At 42.6% G+C, this 19256-nt stretch overlaps 1 protein-coding gene across 3 annotated transcripts in view; it reads right to left on the bottom strand.

Annotated features, from left to right (window-relative positions):
• akt1 (v-akt murine thymoma viral oncogene homolog 1) overlaps positions 1-11563 on the bottom strand; it is a 34682-nt gene extending 23119 nt beyond the window's left edge. Inside the window, exons 1-2 of one of the 3 annotated variants that reach the window (XM_008281402.1) lie at positions 11346-11563; positions 5339-5524 (exon numbers count right to left, since the gene is read on the bottom strand). In XM_008281402.1, coding sequence (XP_008279624.1) covers positions 5339-5384 — 46 coding nt within the window. In that variant the 5' untranslated portion in view covers positions 5385-5524; positions 11346-11563. Of the gene's footprint in view, positions 1-5338; positions 5525-8161; positions 8260-11345 lie in introns of those variants that run through there. The other 2 variants (XM_008281401.1, XM_008281403.1) reach the window with 2 other exon arrangements.
• Positions 11564-19256: the final 7693 nt, after the last annotated feature.

Genomic DNA, 19256 nt, shown 5'->3' with positions numbered 1-19256 from the left:
TGATGTGATTGATGTCAAAGACTGGGAGCTTTTCGCTGGTCCATAGCCGCTTCCGCCATGGGTCTGAGTTGTCAGCAGGGTCATTATCCTAGCAACAGGGTGGTGGGGTGGTGGGTGGGGAGCGTGCGCTGGAAGTGGGGGAGGACTGAGAGGGGGTGAGCTTGTGGGGGTAGGCATGGGCCAAGGGGAACGGGATAAGCAATAAAGACAAGGAGAAAAGGAAGAATGTGGGGGTGAGAATAAAGGAGAACAAGAGATGAGGACAGCGAGGAAGCACAGGAGCCGTAGCAGAGACAGAGAGCGCTGCTGAGCACCACAGTTGTGACGAGCAGGCGGACTCTGCACAGCAAAGTAAGCACACAGCGGGCTTGCAGTGCGAGGAGGCGAATAGTGGAGGTGCCACCTCCCTCAGCCTCCTGGTTCCCCCCGCAATGCCAGCCAGTCTGCCTGCCGACAGCTGCACCCCAGTAATTTACTTCTCTCCACCACATTTAGCAGGAAGACTGCTTCCCATTACCCAGAGCAGGGGGTCCTCGCTAACGGCCAGACACCCGGCCGGAGCGCTGGCGTCCTGGTGGGACACCCTCTGCTGCTGGACCCTGCCTACAGGGGCTCCACTCCCAGATCGGTCTGCCACCGCAGCTTCCACTGCTGGTGATCAGTTGGGATGAGCCGCGGTATTTACCCGCTAAAGTCGGGGTGATCTGCTGTAAAGCTACTTTCAAAAGTTAGTAAAAAAAAAAAAAAAAAGTACCACGTTACACTATTAGTTTCAAACTACTAAATTACTTGCTGTCACACACGCATAGGCCACAGCTGACTCACTGCTTTCGCCATAGAAACATCCCTTTTATCTCTCACTTGGCCGCTGTGCTTTGGTTTTTCATAAACACTGGCTTCAGATCATTATTTCATCTTCACTGTCAGTCGAAAATATGTGGAAAACAGAAATATTTCTTTAATCTGGATTCTAACAAAAACAATAAGCTTACGTATCTACATAACTATTCAATGTTAATACTGTGATCACACAGCTAAATTCTCTGTGGCTACGCACTGAATTATTTGTTTTTAATTAAAGAAAGCCTAAATTTGTAACATATTACCTAGAAATCTGAAGATAGCAAACAAGCATTTTGGCATCCATTTAAAAGGATTTTGGCATTTGTTTGTTAGACCTCCTGGATGTAGGTGACTACAACAGCAGATAGGATGAGCTATTCCTCTAGTTCTGCACCATCCATGTTTGTGTGAGTGTGTGTGTGTTTGTGTACTGCAGCAGCGTGTGGCCCACGACAGCCATAATGAGGAGATGTGTAGGAGCCTGGGCGAGCCCAGCAGCAGATCTGGCAGCAAGTCAAAGTCCTGAAGCCTTGAGACAGTCAGCATTGCAGTATCATGAGACATTCTTAATCAGGTGGGTCTGCTCCTTTGAAGAGCATTTAACAGTGAAGGAAGCACTGCATTCCCTGACTGAGGTCCTACAGAGCAAACTAATACCAATGTGGAAAATCTTGGCCGGATCGTTGCAGGCCTGTTCGCCAGATGCACAAGGCGCAGATATTCAAAAGATGAAAAAATGTTTCATCTACACTGACTACTGTGTCTGGTGTTTTATAACCCCCCCTCCTCCCCTCCCAAACCACCCCCACCTCGTTCCCACTCTGCGTCTCATGCACTTTCCTGGACCACCAACAAGGTCTCGCTTGGAGGAGCAGCTCATGGGTGTCCTTCAGCCACATGACCGACAAGGGAGCCAATCAGCTGATGAGCTCCCGACCAAACCACGAGAGGGTCTTTGTGGCACGTCACACACACACACACACAACATCCACCAACTCTCCTCAGGCCGACTGGGTCACTGAGCAATGTTCTGGGAACATCACAAAGACGCTGCTCAACTTCTGTCTCTCTGTTTGCCCCTTTATCTTTCCCCTCACTATCTCTACTGGTGTGCGCTCTGCCTTGCCTCCCTCTCCCACATCACCCCTCCTCTCATGAGTCGGAGCCAGCTGAGCGTGCTACCCAAATCCAACAGTTGTTGTGGCCTTCGTTAGCCTAACGAGGGGGCCGGCTCTTTATACTTGTCAGGGAGCAAATGAGTCAAACAAACAGGGGCCAGGCAAGAGGGGAGGACAAGCGAGCGCTGTTCTGTTGAGCTTCACTGGGTTCTTGGCCACAGCGCTTCCCTGGAAACTAGGGAACCCACAATCTGCCTCTTTGATGTCTGATGATGCTCTGGCTTTGATGGAAACTTTGGAAAAACACACTTGCAAAAAGAAATAACATGCTGCTCGGCCTCTGTGGCCACTAGAGGCCGTAGGCACATTCAAAGTGTGTGGGTGCACCCTGTGAGGGATCTAAAAGGGAAGTATCATTTGGGGACACATAACAACTGGTTATGATAGTAACAACAAAGTTACAGTGTTTTTGCAAGCCTGTACTTGCGATGTGGCCTGTGCAAAAGGGCACCGCGTAATGTCCTGCAGGCAGTGTAACTTGTAAATAAATATGCTTCACACTGTCCGTATTCACTCACACATTTGCATATCTAAACATACACGCACGCCCCGTCCTGGTCCGCTGCTTTGTCTTGCATTCTAAAACCGTCCTTTCAAAACAGATAATCAAGATAAGAGTCTCAACTGCACATCGCAAACAGCGTCCACAATCCAGACGCATTACAGCAGCACGGGGCTTAAGAAGAAAGTATGAAGGTGTGTCCTTCAGAATGAGATCATTTCATTGAGCGCAAGCCTGTCTGGAACAAATGTACAGAGCACTCCAAGGCTGAGAATCTGGAGCTCTAATGACAGATTAGCCCTACTGGAGGGGGGGGGAGGTTTACAGGAAACCAAGGCACAATGCTTGCTCCACTTTCTTTCACGAGTCTTGACACAGTTTGCACGTGCATGCTGAAGATGACTAATCAGAAAGGAATCAAAGAGTGAGAGTGAGTGGCACGGCTGTGTTCAGCTGACATGCCGTGCTTCGTGCCCGCAGCTAGCCCACCGTGAAATCCAATCATACTGTCGAGCCAATAAATGGGCACTGCTAGAAGTCAAGGCCACTCACTCAGACTGTACCTGCTTTTAGAAAGTCCAATAAGAAAGCAGTTTGGTGCCTGATCAGGTCCATGGAACACACACAAAATGTTGATGGAAATATGAAGGTGTATCTTTTGTAAAACATTAAATTGGTGTTTTGAGAGCACACATGGGAGTAATGAGCATGGTGAACACACTTAGAGGCGGTATAAGCCATTTATTATCACGCCCACGTGCAGATTTGAGTCACTTGGGTGGCGCCACCACACAAAACAACTCCACACAAGGTGCAGGACGGGAAGATAGTTGTTGAATGCGGGCTGCCTGGTTGAGGTGATGGACAGCAAGACAGGGCTACTGCAGGTTCACCTTCTGTGCCGTGGCTCTGGGGCAAAGACTGCATGACAGTGACGCGACACTAAAAGCCTTCCTGTCAAGGAGGCAGGCGGACGCCCTCCAATCAAAACACAGAGGCTCTGGGTGACATTTCACAGGGCACAGCTGCTGGGCTGCGACAGCATGCCAACTCACTATTCCTGAAGGATTGTTTGTTTAGTGTGTGTGTCACAACTCGAAGGGTGTCGCTGCGAGAACTGTGTGTGTGTGTCTGCGTTAGTGTATGTGCACACTAACAACCTCACTGTTTTCTTACCAGTCACTATTTGACTACTCTTAGAGTTATATTTTACACTGGCTTTAGAATGTTCCGTTCTTATCAGCGCTGGCGAAGGTGTGGAAAAATGGACATATGCCAGTTTTGTGGCACAGACAATAGGGAAGAGAACAACAAACAGCTGAGTAACTGTGAGTATACAAATGTACAGGCTCAGAATTCATGTCTCTTTTACTTTTGTGTCAAACAAATGTCATTTTGCATGTCTCCGTCTAAAGGGAGCATAATCCTGTACTCATATTTTCCCTGAATAGACACATTTTGACTGTAAAGCCTCTGATACTGTACTTAGCTGAAACTTAACCTATGACATAAATTATGCCTTACAGATGTCTACGAAGAGCTGCGGTAAATCCTAGATTGTGGATAAGGCAAAATTATATTGGACAAAACTTTGTGGGTTCGGTCTGCTTCATTAGCAGAGCCTCTGCTAATAAATCTCCAATAGCACCCAACATTTTCATTCCTGCAGTCACTGGAGGAACTTGGGCGTATCTGCCTGGGGCTGACTGAGCTGAACCAAGCTGACCCATTCCTAAAACAGCAACCTGTTATGTTCTTAGTCCACGCCTAACACATAGCTGCAGCACACTGATCCCCCTTGAGTGCCAGGAACTCTTCTTGCAAACCTGCTCCCATCACCTTATACCAAAAGTCTGAGTCTTGGTTTCTCCTCTTCCAGTAGAAGCCCAGTTCCTTGGCTCTGGGCCCAGGAGATTTCAGTGGTTTTGGAGAAGTTTCTTATCCTATTTTGCCCCTGGTGGTGGTGGAGGCGGTGGTGGAGTGGGCTCTGCGAGGCAGCCGCAGTTGAAGGCAGAGTTAGTATGCACACATAAAGCTGCTCAAAGCCAGCAGGTATGTGAGGAATGCCTCTTCGTCCAAACAACAGGACTCACGCCCGACACAGAGCCACGCCACGCCACACAGCACTGTCAGAGCAGCTAAATGGGGCCCAGTGGGGACGCAGCAACAGGATGCCTCTTTATATTAGATCTGGCATACAATCTGTATTTAAACACACTTACCCAGCAATCAATCACTTTCTACATAGTGTATGTCATTGGGTTTAAGCATTTCTGCAGCATTTGGGGGAGGAAAAAAAATGCCTACATTGTTTTACACTGAGACCTTGCTAATCCGAATGTCGAGGAATGAAGGTAATACGGGTATGTAAAATATTCAAACTATTAGTGTCAAAAATTTGATTAATCAAGCTGTACTTCAAATGAACAATCAAAATATACAGTATGTGAAAACTGCAATGCAGGGGTGAATGCATGAACCATTTGTTTTGCACTTTAAATACATTTCTCCAACATGTATCGACAAGGGATTTTGAGATCTTTGCGCAATGAACATAGTTTAGGGTCTTTACATATTTTGTGTTCTGTGCCAGCTTGGTTAACCTGCATGTTTGCACAGTTGGGGTTTTGAGAACACGAGGTGATGATGACTACTACATCTTGATTGAGTTATAAACAATACGTAAAAGAAACCCGAGAACATAAACAACTGCAGGCATACTGCGTTCGCATGTACATTTTAAACAATCACAAGTAAGACTTTGCAACTGATATTAAATCGAACTATAACGTCCAGACTTCATCTGTGTATTTACCTCTTTTATGCAGCCATCCCTCCTTGACGATCACCACATTGGTCATGTTGGTGGGCAGGATGGAGGATCCAGGTTTCCCACAGGGAGAGACACAACTTTATATCCCAAGTTTCCTTCCCTCAACCCTGTGCAGGAGCCTGGAGATGGGGTCCTGGGGTTTATAGCTGCCTTCTCAATGGTGGTTACCTATTAGTTGAAGAAAAGTAAAAATTAGCCCTACAATGAGGTGAAAGATTTTTTTCCACTTGTCTGAATATTAACCCTCAGGTCAACACCGTAGAGGGGAAGCAGTGGAAATGAGAAGATCCTCGTGCTTTACGGCCCAGTCGGTGGAGGATATGCTACGATACAACCACAATGTAGTTCTTTTCACAAGTGGAACCTGCAACAATTCAAGGTTCAAATATCTGTGTAAGGCTGTGGTTTTTGGCATTCACAATCAAGTCTCCCGTATTGGAAAATTCCATGCTGTTAGCAACTGACACAGCCATAGACTGTTACAGCTAAAATCATGACCAGGACAGCAGTGATTTAGAAAGTAATGACGTTAAATACTTGTCATGAAGGCAACCCAAATAATTCACTTTGAAACTTATTATGCAATTGCATAGCTATGTGTTCTCATAGCTTTGCCAAAGTTAAGTTCATATTTACCCCGTTTGCTCCCATGTTGATTTTGTGAGTATAATTTTTTTTAAGTTTTACTCGTAACCAAGAGGCAGCAAAGTTCAAAATGTTGGAGTCCTGTTGATTTGTTTGTTGACTGTCTTTGTATATTGTAGCATATGTTTCTGAATATTATCCAACTTGCAGATTTACACTATACCTGAAACTGTGACTGGTTTACTTAATGAATTCACTGTATGGCTCCATCGTCTGCTCCAGTGATGTTCAGTACGTACCAACGAGGAGTCAAAGGTGCTAATATTAAGCATCACATTCCCCATTTTCTACATTCATAACTATTTGAACCTTTAAGAGAAACATGTAAAACCAGAATGGATATAAGAGAGACTAGCCGCTTTAAGAATCCTAAATAAAAATCTATGGGAGCATCCCGTAACAGTAAAGATGGCGGATGTATGTCACATGTCTTTCCCCTCCCCCCCAAAAAAGCCAATCGTCTGCTTTATAACCCTGAACCAGGAAACATCCAGCCATCTGTGTCGTTCCACTGATGTAACTGCGGTATAGTGAAACCTATGCGCACTTTGGGGGCAAAGTCACCAAACTTTTGATGGTGTTTTTGACATATCAGACCGGTGACTCCATACGTGCGATTTTTATATTCCAGTAGCCATTGAGATTACAGTTATGGCTCCCTCCCCTTTCATTTAGTCGTTTGTTGCTGAGTGGCGAGACTTGCCTATAGGGGGCTTGACCCAGCAAGTATAGTTTAAAATAAAAGTCATGTAGGATTATTCCACTGCTGTGTTGCAGTAAGACAAGTGTGCAACAGCAGAAATGAGATTTTCCTCAAATTCTAAAAAGGCCGTTGATTTGGACGGTGTCACCCAACAAACGATTATCTGTTAAAAACAAAACGTATATAATACAGATCAGGGTCAAACATCGTGTCATATGATGAAGAATTTGTGATTATGTGATATGTGAAATGCTGTTAAATGGACACTGACATAGCTATTTGTTAACTGTAAAACAAACTGCAACTAAATCTGTATCATCTGAGGAAAAAACAAAGAAATCTCAATTTGACAACAACGGCTGTTAAGGATCATGTGAAACTATTAAAACCTCCTGACACTTTCTGTTAAAGGTAGAGTCTGTGATTCTAAAGAAACTTTACTGATATTTAGCTAATTAGTAAATTTACATTTCCTCTCACTCCCTCTGATCCGTTTGCTCCTTTCTCCTGTCCCCACTGATGTGCCCACCTTGTGTACCTTGTCTTAAGCCCAATTACTGGATCTGATATTCAGCAGTTTTCCAATCATCTGTCTGGTTATATATATATTTCCAAAATAAAACCATTGCTTTGGCAACACCATGATTTTCATTTTCATTGCAGATGTATATCGGTTCTAAATAGCTAAATTATTGATCTCCTTGATTACTAATAATTGGTAAAGCCCCTGAAAAGACACATCAGTTGGCCCCTACTTTACTTGACACAACGGCAAGTTGTAATACTGAAGTAGCTCAGCCTGAAGAAGACTAATACCGAATGCCCCACCCTCGAAGCTGACAGGATTGGTTCCTTAGATTTATTACATCTAAGGAAACTGGAAGTCTGAATCCATGTTTTCACTGATACCATGCAGTGTCAAGGTGGAAATGCTCAATGCTGAATGCTAATTTTGCTTGTGATGTGTCTTCCAGCATGATTTTCATCTGACAGGGTCTTTGACAAAAGTGAGATTGGGTTCTCAACAAAAACAAACATACTACAGTGTGAAGGCACACTGTTTAATGTGAGGAGGAACGGATTAATATGTTCAATAATGTGAATAACCTTTGCTTCCTGAATGCTATGAATACTGCCACTTTTATTCACCTTTACATACGAGCATATATCTCATCTGTAGTAGAAGAATTACAGAGATGGTACCAGGTCCTGACAGACTGGTTTTTACAGAACAACAACTTGAGCTCCGAATTACACGTGTGAAGCAGACATGGAAAAAAAAAAAAACTGCTGTCACATTCACTGAGCAAATGTGTGCAACAGTCTTCAGAGAGAGATGCATGAGTAAAGTGCAGCGTAAAATAAGAATGGGTGAAAGATCAAGCTTTCAGCAATAGTCGACTAGGTCAAACTCAAGTCAAAGTGCATTTTAGAAAACGTGGTAAAACTGTACTTACAGTCATCTGATAAACAGGCAGTACTCCATCACAGGCTTATCGGTTATCCATCAACAGCACGTACTAAATACCAGCAGGCTATCACAACCTAAACACTTGACCCTTTGATTCATTCAGTACTTCTTTATGATATAAAGGCAGCTTTGAAGGGAAGAAGCAAAAGAATGATCAATTGCCACACTTGTTCACACAAATGTCACATACTGCACCAGGCAATCTCTGACCATCGGCTGAAATCAATTTGCTGCTGCTCCATCAGAGTAAGGCCATCAAAAGAGAGCTCTGTTTGAGTGGCCTCATCCAACTTACTGGTGGGGACAACAACAGGAAGTGAATGTGACTATTGACAGACTACGAGTCATATCAGTACAGCACTAGGCACAAATACATCTGTCAGCGAGAGTGCCGTCAACACGCCTCGTACTGCCACTCTGCTCTCCTCCATCAGCGAGCAAAAGTGAGTTTTTGAAATCAAAGTTTATTTTTGCTCAGTGTTTTTGTTTATTGCACTGGGGTTGTGGTGCTTGTGTCGCACAACCGATGTTGGAAGGATCCTGGAGGAGGGATTTGAGAAAAGCACACTGAGTGCAATTCAAACTAGGGATCACACAAACCGTTGGATCCCTTCGGCATCTTGGTGTGTACTCTGTGACACAGGCACGCACACATTATATACACATTGGGATACATCACACAAACAAACTTGAGCGCACACACCACAGCCAAAAAAGCAACACATGCACAAGACCGGCTCTGGAGCCACAACAGAGCGCTGCTGTTTTAATGGGAGCGACCTGTTGCTACTGCGGCCTGTGTGGAAAAGCTGGGCTGCTGCCAGCGCTGCAGCCAGCAGCCACTGAATGAACCCAGTACCCTGACAGCAGGTCACATGGTCCTCAGGCCTCTGGGCCACCGCCTGCCTGCCTGCCCTGATGTCAGGGCGGCTTTCAATCATTCATCTTTCTGGCTCCAGCTCCGGGGGCCACCCCATTCAATGCAAATCAGTGTCATGCAGCAAGAGATGCCACACACTGAGCCTGTCACTGGGCCAGAGAGGACAGTCCCATGTGTTTACGGCAGGAAGTAGAAAATCAGGCCGACATCACCACACTACTTCCTTCATCACAGATCAATAGAGACAAGTCTGTTTTTGCTCTATTTTCTGCTGTTGCTCGGGTAAACAAGGGAGGCAGCTGCTGGTTTATGGTTACAAAGGTAGAACATTATACTCAAATATTTCGAATGATTAAAAGAAATGAGAACATCAAACATGCTCACCTGCTGCTGGAAAACAGCCTCTGAGGCTTGGTTTGTGTGCGAAAGCCACAGTGGAACCGGTACTGGTGTGAGCTACTATACAGTACCAAGTTCCTCTTTCAAGTTCCCTGAAAACACACCATTAATGATAAGAATATTACGGGTAGCTTTAGCTGAATAACAAACCGCGGCGATTGCAACCTTGAAAGACGAGCAGACTCACAGCTTTAATCCTGTAATGGCACGAACAACAACCTCTTTATGACTCACGGTAATGTATTCACTTTTATACTGTTCAGACAAGCCATGAACAAATTAAAGATGCAACATAAAACTGAATTTATTCAAACAAACTCTCTCTACACCCAAAATTTAAAAAAAGCATTGCCTACGGGTTTCTGCAAATCAAACTGCAACCAGTAAACAAGATGAAAACTATTTTAGGTTCTCAGTTTTGTGACACAAACTGAGACCGCCATGTGATGCTGACAGCGGCCTATCGGCGCAAGAACCGTATCTCTCTCAGTCTTAATCCAAACTGCAGCACAGCCAGGTCTCGTCTGCAAGTCTAGTCTGTTCGCAGGGACAAAATTTCAAACAACATTCCTCAGATTCTGCATGCAACTGGTGGCACATTTGCGTCAACGGGGCTGCGAGGGGATTGGGTGGGAGGTGACTGGTATTTTCTAAATAGAACAGGGAGAGCCAAACAGTCACTGGCTGCATCATTACGCCAGCTTGTTGCGTCTTCCGCAGGTCACATGCCAAGTCCCCTTGCGTACACACACACACACACACACTGGACAGACGTGGTCTCATGACCGATAAAAATATTTTGACACTAAAGGCATTACGGGTACAACATGCCCCGGGGACAATGTTCTCTTTCCAGAATGTACATGCAAATGTGCGCCCTGGGAGATGGGAGACAAACAGACATTAGTGAAGTGAGCTTTATCTCGACTTGTGCGTCAAACCTGAGATGTGCAGCAGACAAACCTTCTCATTTGGACTCCCACCACATCAGTGTGCTCTTCATCACACACTCCCACTTGATAAGATTTCAATAAAAATAAACCTACTCGCCGGGAAGCCTGTAGTTAGCGTGATTTACTGTTGACTGTCATCAACCGTAGGTGGGATGATGACAGTGAGGACAGTGAAAACTATCAAAAAACAGTTGTGCTGATTACTAGAGAGGAGAACAAGGAAGAAGAAGAAGAAAAAAAAACAGCAGTATTGTGGCTTCTCCTTAGGACCTCCCTGGTGAACCCAGAGGCCTACAAGGTCCTGGGACCCCATTTTGTGAGCCAGCATTTGGTGGCAACAAGTCACAGGAACTTTGTATCAGTGCATGTGGACACAACAGGGAAGCAGCGAGATAAAAATGATCGTCTGGCGATAAATTTCTCACTTTAACAAGTAAACAAACGCGGTGGTAGCTCACAACAATGAATGAGCTGCTCTCTTGTTGAGCTCATTTGTTTTCATTTGCCTCCTGGGCCCTGAAGCACGAGCAAAAACAACTTTCTAGTAGAGGTGAACCGTTTAAAGTAACATGACCGCAGATATTTTGGCCTGAGGGCTGTGTCTCAAAAGTGGTCATTGTCCAAAATGAATGGTTAACATCTTTAAGAGAGAGACTCGCTTGTTGTTTTGTTGGGGGGAGAGAGAGAGAGAGAGAGAGAGAGGAAAAAAAGAAAAGAAAGAAAAGAAGAAAAAAGAAAAACAACAAGGCGTTGTAATTCACTACAGGGCGGTTTATAAAAGCCCTCGACTTTCGCGGTGCGTAAACTCGTACGGCGACGTGAAGTCAGGAAAGTACCTCATTTCAGGTTTGCATTTTAGCGAAAGAAAGGATATGGGGCCTAGCAGGGCAGCTTGGGTGAGAATAACCGCATCCCATGTAAGTACAATGGGGACCTACCCTGTCTAGCTGTCGACCTCTTGTAGTTAACCATGCGAAGGAAACGCGGACATTTACCTGGACAGGAATTCAACAGTGTGTCCGTCTCATTCTAGTGAGCTGTTTCGGCGGTATTTAGAGTTGATAAGTCCTTCAACAATCTGGACAAAGTGCTCTCATTTACTCCGTTTCTCTTGCCTTTCTTCCACTACACCTCCCAAACGCGCTGTCTGCAATGCCTCTGTGGCAGCCGCGCTCCCGGGTCCTAGCGCCGACCCGCTTCACCGCCGCTCTTAACAGCAGCAGCAGCAGTAGTAGACGAGTCAGCCTCCCATTGAAGAAGAAGAAGAAGAAGGGAGAAAAAAAAAAAAAAAAAAACCTGCAGCGCTTCTATAGGGGCTCATTCTGCATGGCCTCGTTGAACTCTGCTGCTGTTTAATCTGTGCCGGTGGTTTTCCAAAATGGGGTTCAGGAACCTCCACAAAGTCCCTGTAAAAGCTCACTGGTTGCAAAAAAGAGAGAGACACCAGTGTTGTTGTTGTTGTTGTTGTTGTTTTAACATCTTGTAAACAATCACATGAGATCATGAAGAGGATTGACTTTGCAGTTTAGTGCTTTAGAATGAGCTGTAATGTTTTTTTGGTTTTGTTTTTAATGTATGATTTGGTCAGAAAATGGTGGCAAAAAAAAATGCTAATTTCTGTAGCTTACCCAAATTTATACACAGAAGACTAACAAGAAAGCAAATATCTGCATTAAAGGAGCTGGAACCAACCAACAATTATTTTACTACATATCCAAATCAGTTATATGATTATCTAGGCTGCTGTTTGATGGCTCCGAAAATCATATTACAACAGCTGATGATGCATGTCTGTCTGTCCTGATTACAAAAAGCAGCATTATTTTTTACATCCTGGAAACAATCTCATAAGATAATGAACAAAAGTAACTTTATGTTGATGCTGCTTTTTTAATTATTATTATTGATTCATCTGTAGATTACTTTTGGTTTGGTCAAAAATGATGAATGCATATACGCATTTCTGTGTTTACTGCATTTACTGTCAGAAAAAAACAATATTCATGAGCTAACGTGCAAGAAAAAGTTTTTCTAGCAGTTCAGTAGTGATTTAATTTTATCACATAACCACCTCCATTACAATGGGCTGCAAAAGGGCTGCAACTAGTGATTATTTTTTATTATCGATAAATTTTTAGATTATTTTCTTCATTGATAGTTTGGTGGGAAACGCTTGAAAAATGCTTGCGCTTTAACGAGTATTTAATTTACTGTCAAAGAAGACAAAGAAAGCAACTAAATATTTATCTTGTAGGAGCTGGAGCCAGTGGATTTAGGGGATTTTAACTTATGTCAGCATTTGTTTTGCTTTGGACCTGGTTTCCAATGAGCTGTTGACGGCCTGCAACTCGTAGTGACTATCTGTACCATTGTTAGTCAGTAGATTATTTTCATCATTAAATAGTTTGGTCAGAAAATGGTGAGAAGTACTCACAATGTCTTGTTTATTATTCCAAAATCACAAAGTACAAGAGATTACTGTCAGAGAAGACAAAGAAAACCAGCAAAAATACACCTCTTTGGAGCTGAAACAAGTGGAATTAGGGATTTTACTTGAAGTTATTATCAACATGTAATTTTATTAGTCGCCTTATCAAATATATGACTAAACCTTTACGTCTAAGCTGTTGTTTGACACCTCCTAAAATTCTATTACAAAAGCATATTATTAAAAATAATAGACTAATGTGGAGTCTTTAAAGCTATGGCTACATAGCATTAACTTAAAGCAAAGATTAAGTCATTATTTAAAGCTGACTGGGGGTTTTGGCCACAATTGTTAATATCATGATTGCTGTTGTTGTTGTTTCTCTGGAATATTATCTCACATGAGATAATGTACAAGATAACGTTTTTGTAGCCATTCAGTAGTAATTTCATTTTAGTACTTTTTTAGTATATTATTCATAATGGCTTCTTCAGCTGTGCAAAATAACAAAGTACCATGTTTATTGCCAGAAAGGACAAAGAAATCTGCAAATATCTGCACATTAGGAGCTGGAACTTGTGGAATTTAGGGATTTTGACTTTTAGCTGTTATCAGCTTTTATTTTTATAAATTGCCTAATCAGTTCTATAAGTTAATAAGAAGCTGTAACTGGACCTTATGGCAAAATACTCACAAACTGCTTCTTAGTTCACCATAACTATGTGTAAAGGTGGTCATGTTTAAAATGTTTAACGTGCAAAGAAACTTAACTGCATTTAACTATAGTGGAGGAGAAGTACAATATTATCCTTAGGAATACAGTCGAGTAAAAGTATAAGTTAGAAGAAACTACTAAACTTAATTACTTTTCAGTTTTGTCCATTAATCAGTAAGTTAATTGATTAAACTTTATCAATTAAGCACCATTCAGACAGATTCAAATAAGAACTTTGAAACAATTGTAATCAAACTGAGTTTATTTAAAACTAAATATAGAAAAGAAATACGCTACCTGAAAACAAATAAGCAAAATATATATATATATAAATATATATATATCCACAACAAAAACTGCAGAAGGATGAGTTCCCAAAGGATAACACGCATATGAGTAGTCTGGGAAATGCTTGAGTGGAGACGGCACAATGTCAGTCTTGTGTTCTCTGGATTTGAAGATAATATTTGTGTGAGCATTTTGTAAGTGTTCATCCATACATTCAAGTAAAACCATTTTTTATTATGTTAAAAAAAATGACCTTTACAAATAATGACAGGATGAAATGCTGAAAACAACCAAATAAAAAGAGCAAAACTTTCCCAAAAGATGGCACTCTAAACAAAGTGAGTTCTAAACTTCACATGGCGAGGAGCAAAGGTTGTGTTTTGAACTTTGGAAGCACTGCTGCTCCAACAGGACCTGACTTTCAGGCATGTAGACTCTTATAGGCAAGTAAAATGATATTAAAAAATAACAGGCCACCGTTATAAACAGTGGCTGCGATGCTCTCCTTTTGCTGCTTGTCAGCAATGAAGCATCAGGCTTCTGCTGTTTGATTTACGACTTATTTTCTGAGACACCTGAGCAGAGAACATCACAGTAGTTGAGTCTGCTGATGCTAAAAAAGATAGGCGTTCTCTCTTTCTCGTTGCAGTGAAAGGGCCTTGAACGTTTCTGGTAAATGCTAACTCAGCTATGAAGTGAAAGTTCAGAGTCACACCTATAACCTTTAGGTTTCTTATGAAGTAAACAGGGGTACATACTTTTGCAAACCACACTCTTTTCTTTTTTAGCAAGTCCATCATGTCCTACTTAAGGTGTCAAACTTTTTTAATATGTCGTATTTTAAGTCAGTGAGGGCAGCTGAGAATGGAGATGTCATGCTGCCAGATGAAACTGCCAAAGGGCAAGCTACATAAAAGCCTTCAGATTGATCTTTAATGTCATGTCAGATTATTACCTGCTGTGTTATATGAGGCTTTTATAGATAAACCGTCATCTGCAGCTACAGAGAACTCTCCGCTGGAGAGGTAGGAGTTAAACCAGTTTCGGACAGGTACAGACAGGCCAGCTCAGTCTGGAAGCCTCTGTATCAAACGAAACCCTCGGATGACTGTCGACTTGATCAAAAAATGCTTCTAAGTAGGAGGCCCTTCGCAGAAAACGTTCTGGGAACCTTTCACAAAAACACTTCTGTAATACTGAAACCCACTCGTGACACTGCGGTGTGATGTTTGTCTGTAGATGCATTGATTATCTTGATATCTGATCAGTTAATCAGGCTGAAGCTCAATCAGTGTTAATTAACAGAAGTGCAGTAAACTATAAATATCAAATCTGAATGCAAGGCAGCGGTTGTGTAAAGTTACCAGAACAGGATAACAGGGACAGCTGCCAGCGTTCCCTCTGTGATGAAAAACTCATTGGCCTGTGCCCTCTGTCTCTCAGCCTCCTCCGCTGTCGTTTCCCCTCTTTGTCACTCACACTGTAATGTGTTCCTCACTGCTACTATGCGTCAGCTTTGCCAAGCTGTTCCTGTCATACAAACAGAGCTGACTGAGGGTATCCCACATTTTCTGCCGTTGTTATTCAGCGGCGCTCCCCTCGTCCTCGTCCTCCTCCTCCTCCTCGGCTGTCTCTGGCCCGCTGATGGGAATGCCTAGCCTGTTGTTTTGCAGGTTCAAAGCAAAAGTAACAAGATCAAAGAGTCAAAGTGAGTTAATAATGTCTTTCCTGTCAAAGACTCATCTGATCTCTGAACCCTGTCCACTTGCAGTATCTGTCTAGAAGCAAACAGCACAGAACAGAACTTAAAGACGAATAGATAACATGCGGCAACAACAATTAGACACAGAAGGGCAGGAAGGCCATAACAGGGAGGGAGGTGAAGAGGAGAGGAGAGGAGGGGGAGAGCTGACCAAAACAGCATCTCCAGGCAACAACAGCAGAGCAATGGTGCATGAACTGTCACATTATCTGACAATAGAGATTAGATAAATATAACTAAGTGGACCAATTACACCAAAAAACTGCTGCATAAACGGGGTGTGCGGCAGTAATATCAGCACAGAAGTGGATGTTTGGATAGTGGAGGCATGTACTTATTGAATTTAACAGTACAGCTGTTGTGATAAAGCGGTCCTATAATATCGGTTTATCATTATAACCTCGTGCTGCGCAGCCGAACATTGTTCAAAATCACAAAACTGTATTTCAAATTCTGTTCTGTGACTTTTGTGTACTTGTACATAACAATATGGCCACAACATTAAGACTTTGGTTTGAATGTTTCTGTAGAAATAGAATTTGCTCAATCTGATGCACCTGTTTTTGGAAAAATGTGCGATTTTTGTGACACTGAAGGGAAATTTTTTTTTTTAAATGTCAAAGCTACATGTTAAATATGTTTGTTTTTGGTCTTGTTGTTGGTTCCAATGTTTTCATAGACATTAAAAATATATATAAGTATGAATTTTGTGTGAATTTACACAAACTTATGGCCACAACATCAAGGCTGGGTTTGAAAATCTTTATATAAATATGATTTTGACGCACAGTGTAGTCACATCAAGTTGGATTATTGTGACTTTTCTGATCTTGAAGCTGCCTAAGGGGAAAACAAAAATGTGACAGCTGTATGCTAAATGGGTTTAAGATGGGTTTTTTTTAAAGTGAAGATGCATTTCAAGACTCCTCAAACTGACATCTACAGCACAGCTCAAACCCACCGCTACGCCGAGAGTTGGGTCCGGTGGGGAGAGTGATGTGGTTGGACTGTGGCTGGATGGCTGGCTGGTTGGCCGGTCAGGCTACACTGGAATGCGGGGTCTTTTGTTTGTCTGAGAGAGGAGTGGGTCAGGGGGAGAATGCCATTGATGATTGCAGAGAGGAAGAATGAACCTCCAGGAAGTGTTCTCTCTCTCCCAGCTCCCCCACTCTCCCACTCTCATTCTCTCTCTCCCTCTGTCTCTATCTTTTTTTTTTTTTTTTTTTCTGTGTGTGAGAACCTTCACCGTGCCGAGCCTCTCTCCGCTGAGGCCACGGTCCCCAGGCACAACCACTGCTTTGTCTTGCCCTGTGAACACACACCCCTCCTCTACTGGGCGCCTACGTTTGCCAGGGCCAGGGAAACACAGGGCCACTGCTCCTATTCTTATCCACATCGCTGCTCCTGCATGGATGGTGTGTGTGTGTGTGTGTGTGCATCAGCGCTGAATGGTAAATTGTTTTTCATGTGGCACACATCTGACACTTCTAGTTTGCTGGGTGTTCCGTCATAAGAAAGGAGTCCCGGTTCATACGCAGTCCATCCATGCTCTTAGATCAAATCAAGGGGAATTTTATTTAGAGAGCATGACGCCGTCTTGCTTGTAATCATCTGGACATGACCACGGCGCAGATATCCTCCCTCTGTAACAGTAACAGCCGGACTAAAAATGGAATAAAGCAGTAAGTGGATAAGAATCTAGCTGGTGGCCCCTTCCGACCAGTGGCTGCCGCCTCCCGTCACATTGCTCATTCCCCTCTGTGTCAGAAGGCTGCGAGGAGCTGCAAATGGCCCTTTCAAAACGCACGACAGCTGGAACACAGGGCAAAGGTGACCGAGGCAGTTGGGGGAGCACGGGGAGGGCGGGAGAGGGGGGCACGAGATGAGCAGCTGCAACCTCCAGCCCCTGTTTCTGTGCCACCATCTCCAGCTTTAACAATTACAGAACAGGCTCCGGATTGTGTTTGGTGGATTGTGTCGCAAAGTAGTTTCACAAATTTAAAAAAAAGACAACAAAAAGAAAAGAAAAGAAAAACATCCTTAAGAATAAGCACCATTTCTGTCTTAAGACAATTTGAGCCGAATAATTCACCAGCCAGGACCTGGTGTTGTCTGGAAAAACAAAGGCACAGGGTGGTTTGGTGCCAGGGAATTCCACAACTCAAAGCAGGATTAGAGAGAACAGCCCTTAAAAGTTCCCAGAGGACCACTGACCCTCTGCATGATTTAAACTTCTTTGATCAGTTTGGATACTTTTACAGATATCAGGTCTTCGGGACAAAAGAGGAGTCTTTCATTCATCCACGGGAAGCCACAGGAAGTTAATCAAATTTAACTTCATTTAAATTTCAAATTTTATCTGCTGAACTGTCTAATTAATCTGTTTTATTTGATGATGCTTTTGTTTTTTTTATTTTTTAGATCTTCTGTCGTATTCTGCTGATTTGGCCAATCAGTTATAATAAGTCTATAAAATTTGTGTGGACTTAATCCAACTTTTCTGTACTGTTTTTGATCATTTTTTTTTATTTTATCTTGTTTTTTCTTTGCTTGAGAAGCACGTCTGAATAACCTCTGTGTGTCATAAGGTGCTACTTTAAGTTAATTTGGCTTGGAAGTCATTTGACTCATTTGTTCTTATGAGCTGTGAAAGTGTGAAACTAGTCGAGTTAAACTAGAGGAACTTGAGAAATTCAGTTCAATCAACTCAAGATATTAAGTTGAATCCACTCGACACATAGACAGTGGTTACAGACAGATTTGCTTTTCTTTAACTTTGTCTAAATATAAAGATGTTTTTCTTTATTTACTGTTATAGTGTCAGCTGTTGGTACCTTTCTTTTCTTTTTATTTCCAAGTCAGAACAAAGACAACCTGTCTGACTTTTACAGTGACATAAAATACAACTCTATTGGTGTAGGGACTGAATTTAGTACTAACCTTTGCTATGGTTAGAATTGTTTTAATTATTCTGAAAAATAACAACCCTAACCTAATTTAACTTATATTAAAGACACAGCAAGTTTCCACCATGTCTGTTTTCTCAAACTATGAAAAAAAACATCTGGGGAGTTTTAAAGTCTCCAACAATGTCGTCTGCTTATACTTTTGTTTCTTATAAACCTAATTTAATAAGTTGAGTGACCTCATTTAACTCATCCTTTTAGTCATGAACCTTCAATTTACAATTAATGTGTGTTATTAAGTTCAAAAGTGGTCTGAAAAGTAAAAAATGTAAAACTAGAAATGAGCAAAACTAATAAATGTACATTATTTAAACAAGAAAAAAACAAGTTGATTGAACTAAACTCCATTAGGATGCTTTACAGTGTACATAAATACACTTTCCTTCTTCCTTGTAGCCCTATTTGAGGAGGGAAACACTTTTTGGGAGTAAAACTAGTCATGTGCATTTGCTCCACTCGTCTACTTTTTCTTTCACTTTGCCACACTGGAGGGATTTGTCACCCTGAAAGCCCCCCCTGTTCGTGAGACAGGTGTTTTAATAAGGCAGCCAATTGATGTCCCCAGTGTGCTCTGCTACTTGCTGCCGCTGTGTGAATTCGCGGAGTAGTACAGAACTTATTGTGGCCGCGGTGATATCGCGAGACTTGGGCCATTATCAACCTGCTTGACACACAGCAGCGCTGAGTGCA

Source organism: Stegastes partitus, unplaced genomic scaffold (assembly GCF_000690725.1).
Source record: "Stegastes partitus isolate 25-593 unplaced genomic scaffold, Stegastes_partitus-1.0.2 Scaffold233, whole genome shotgun sequence".
NCBI lineage: Eukaryota > Metazoa > Chordata > Actinopteri > Pomacentridae > Stegastes > Stegastes partitus.
Note: the sequence above shows the minus strand (reverse complement) of the source record. Positions and strands in the feature narration are given on the sequence as shown.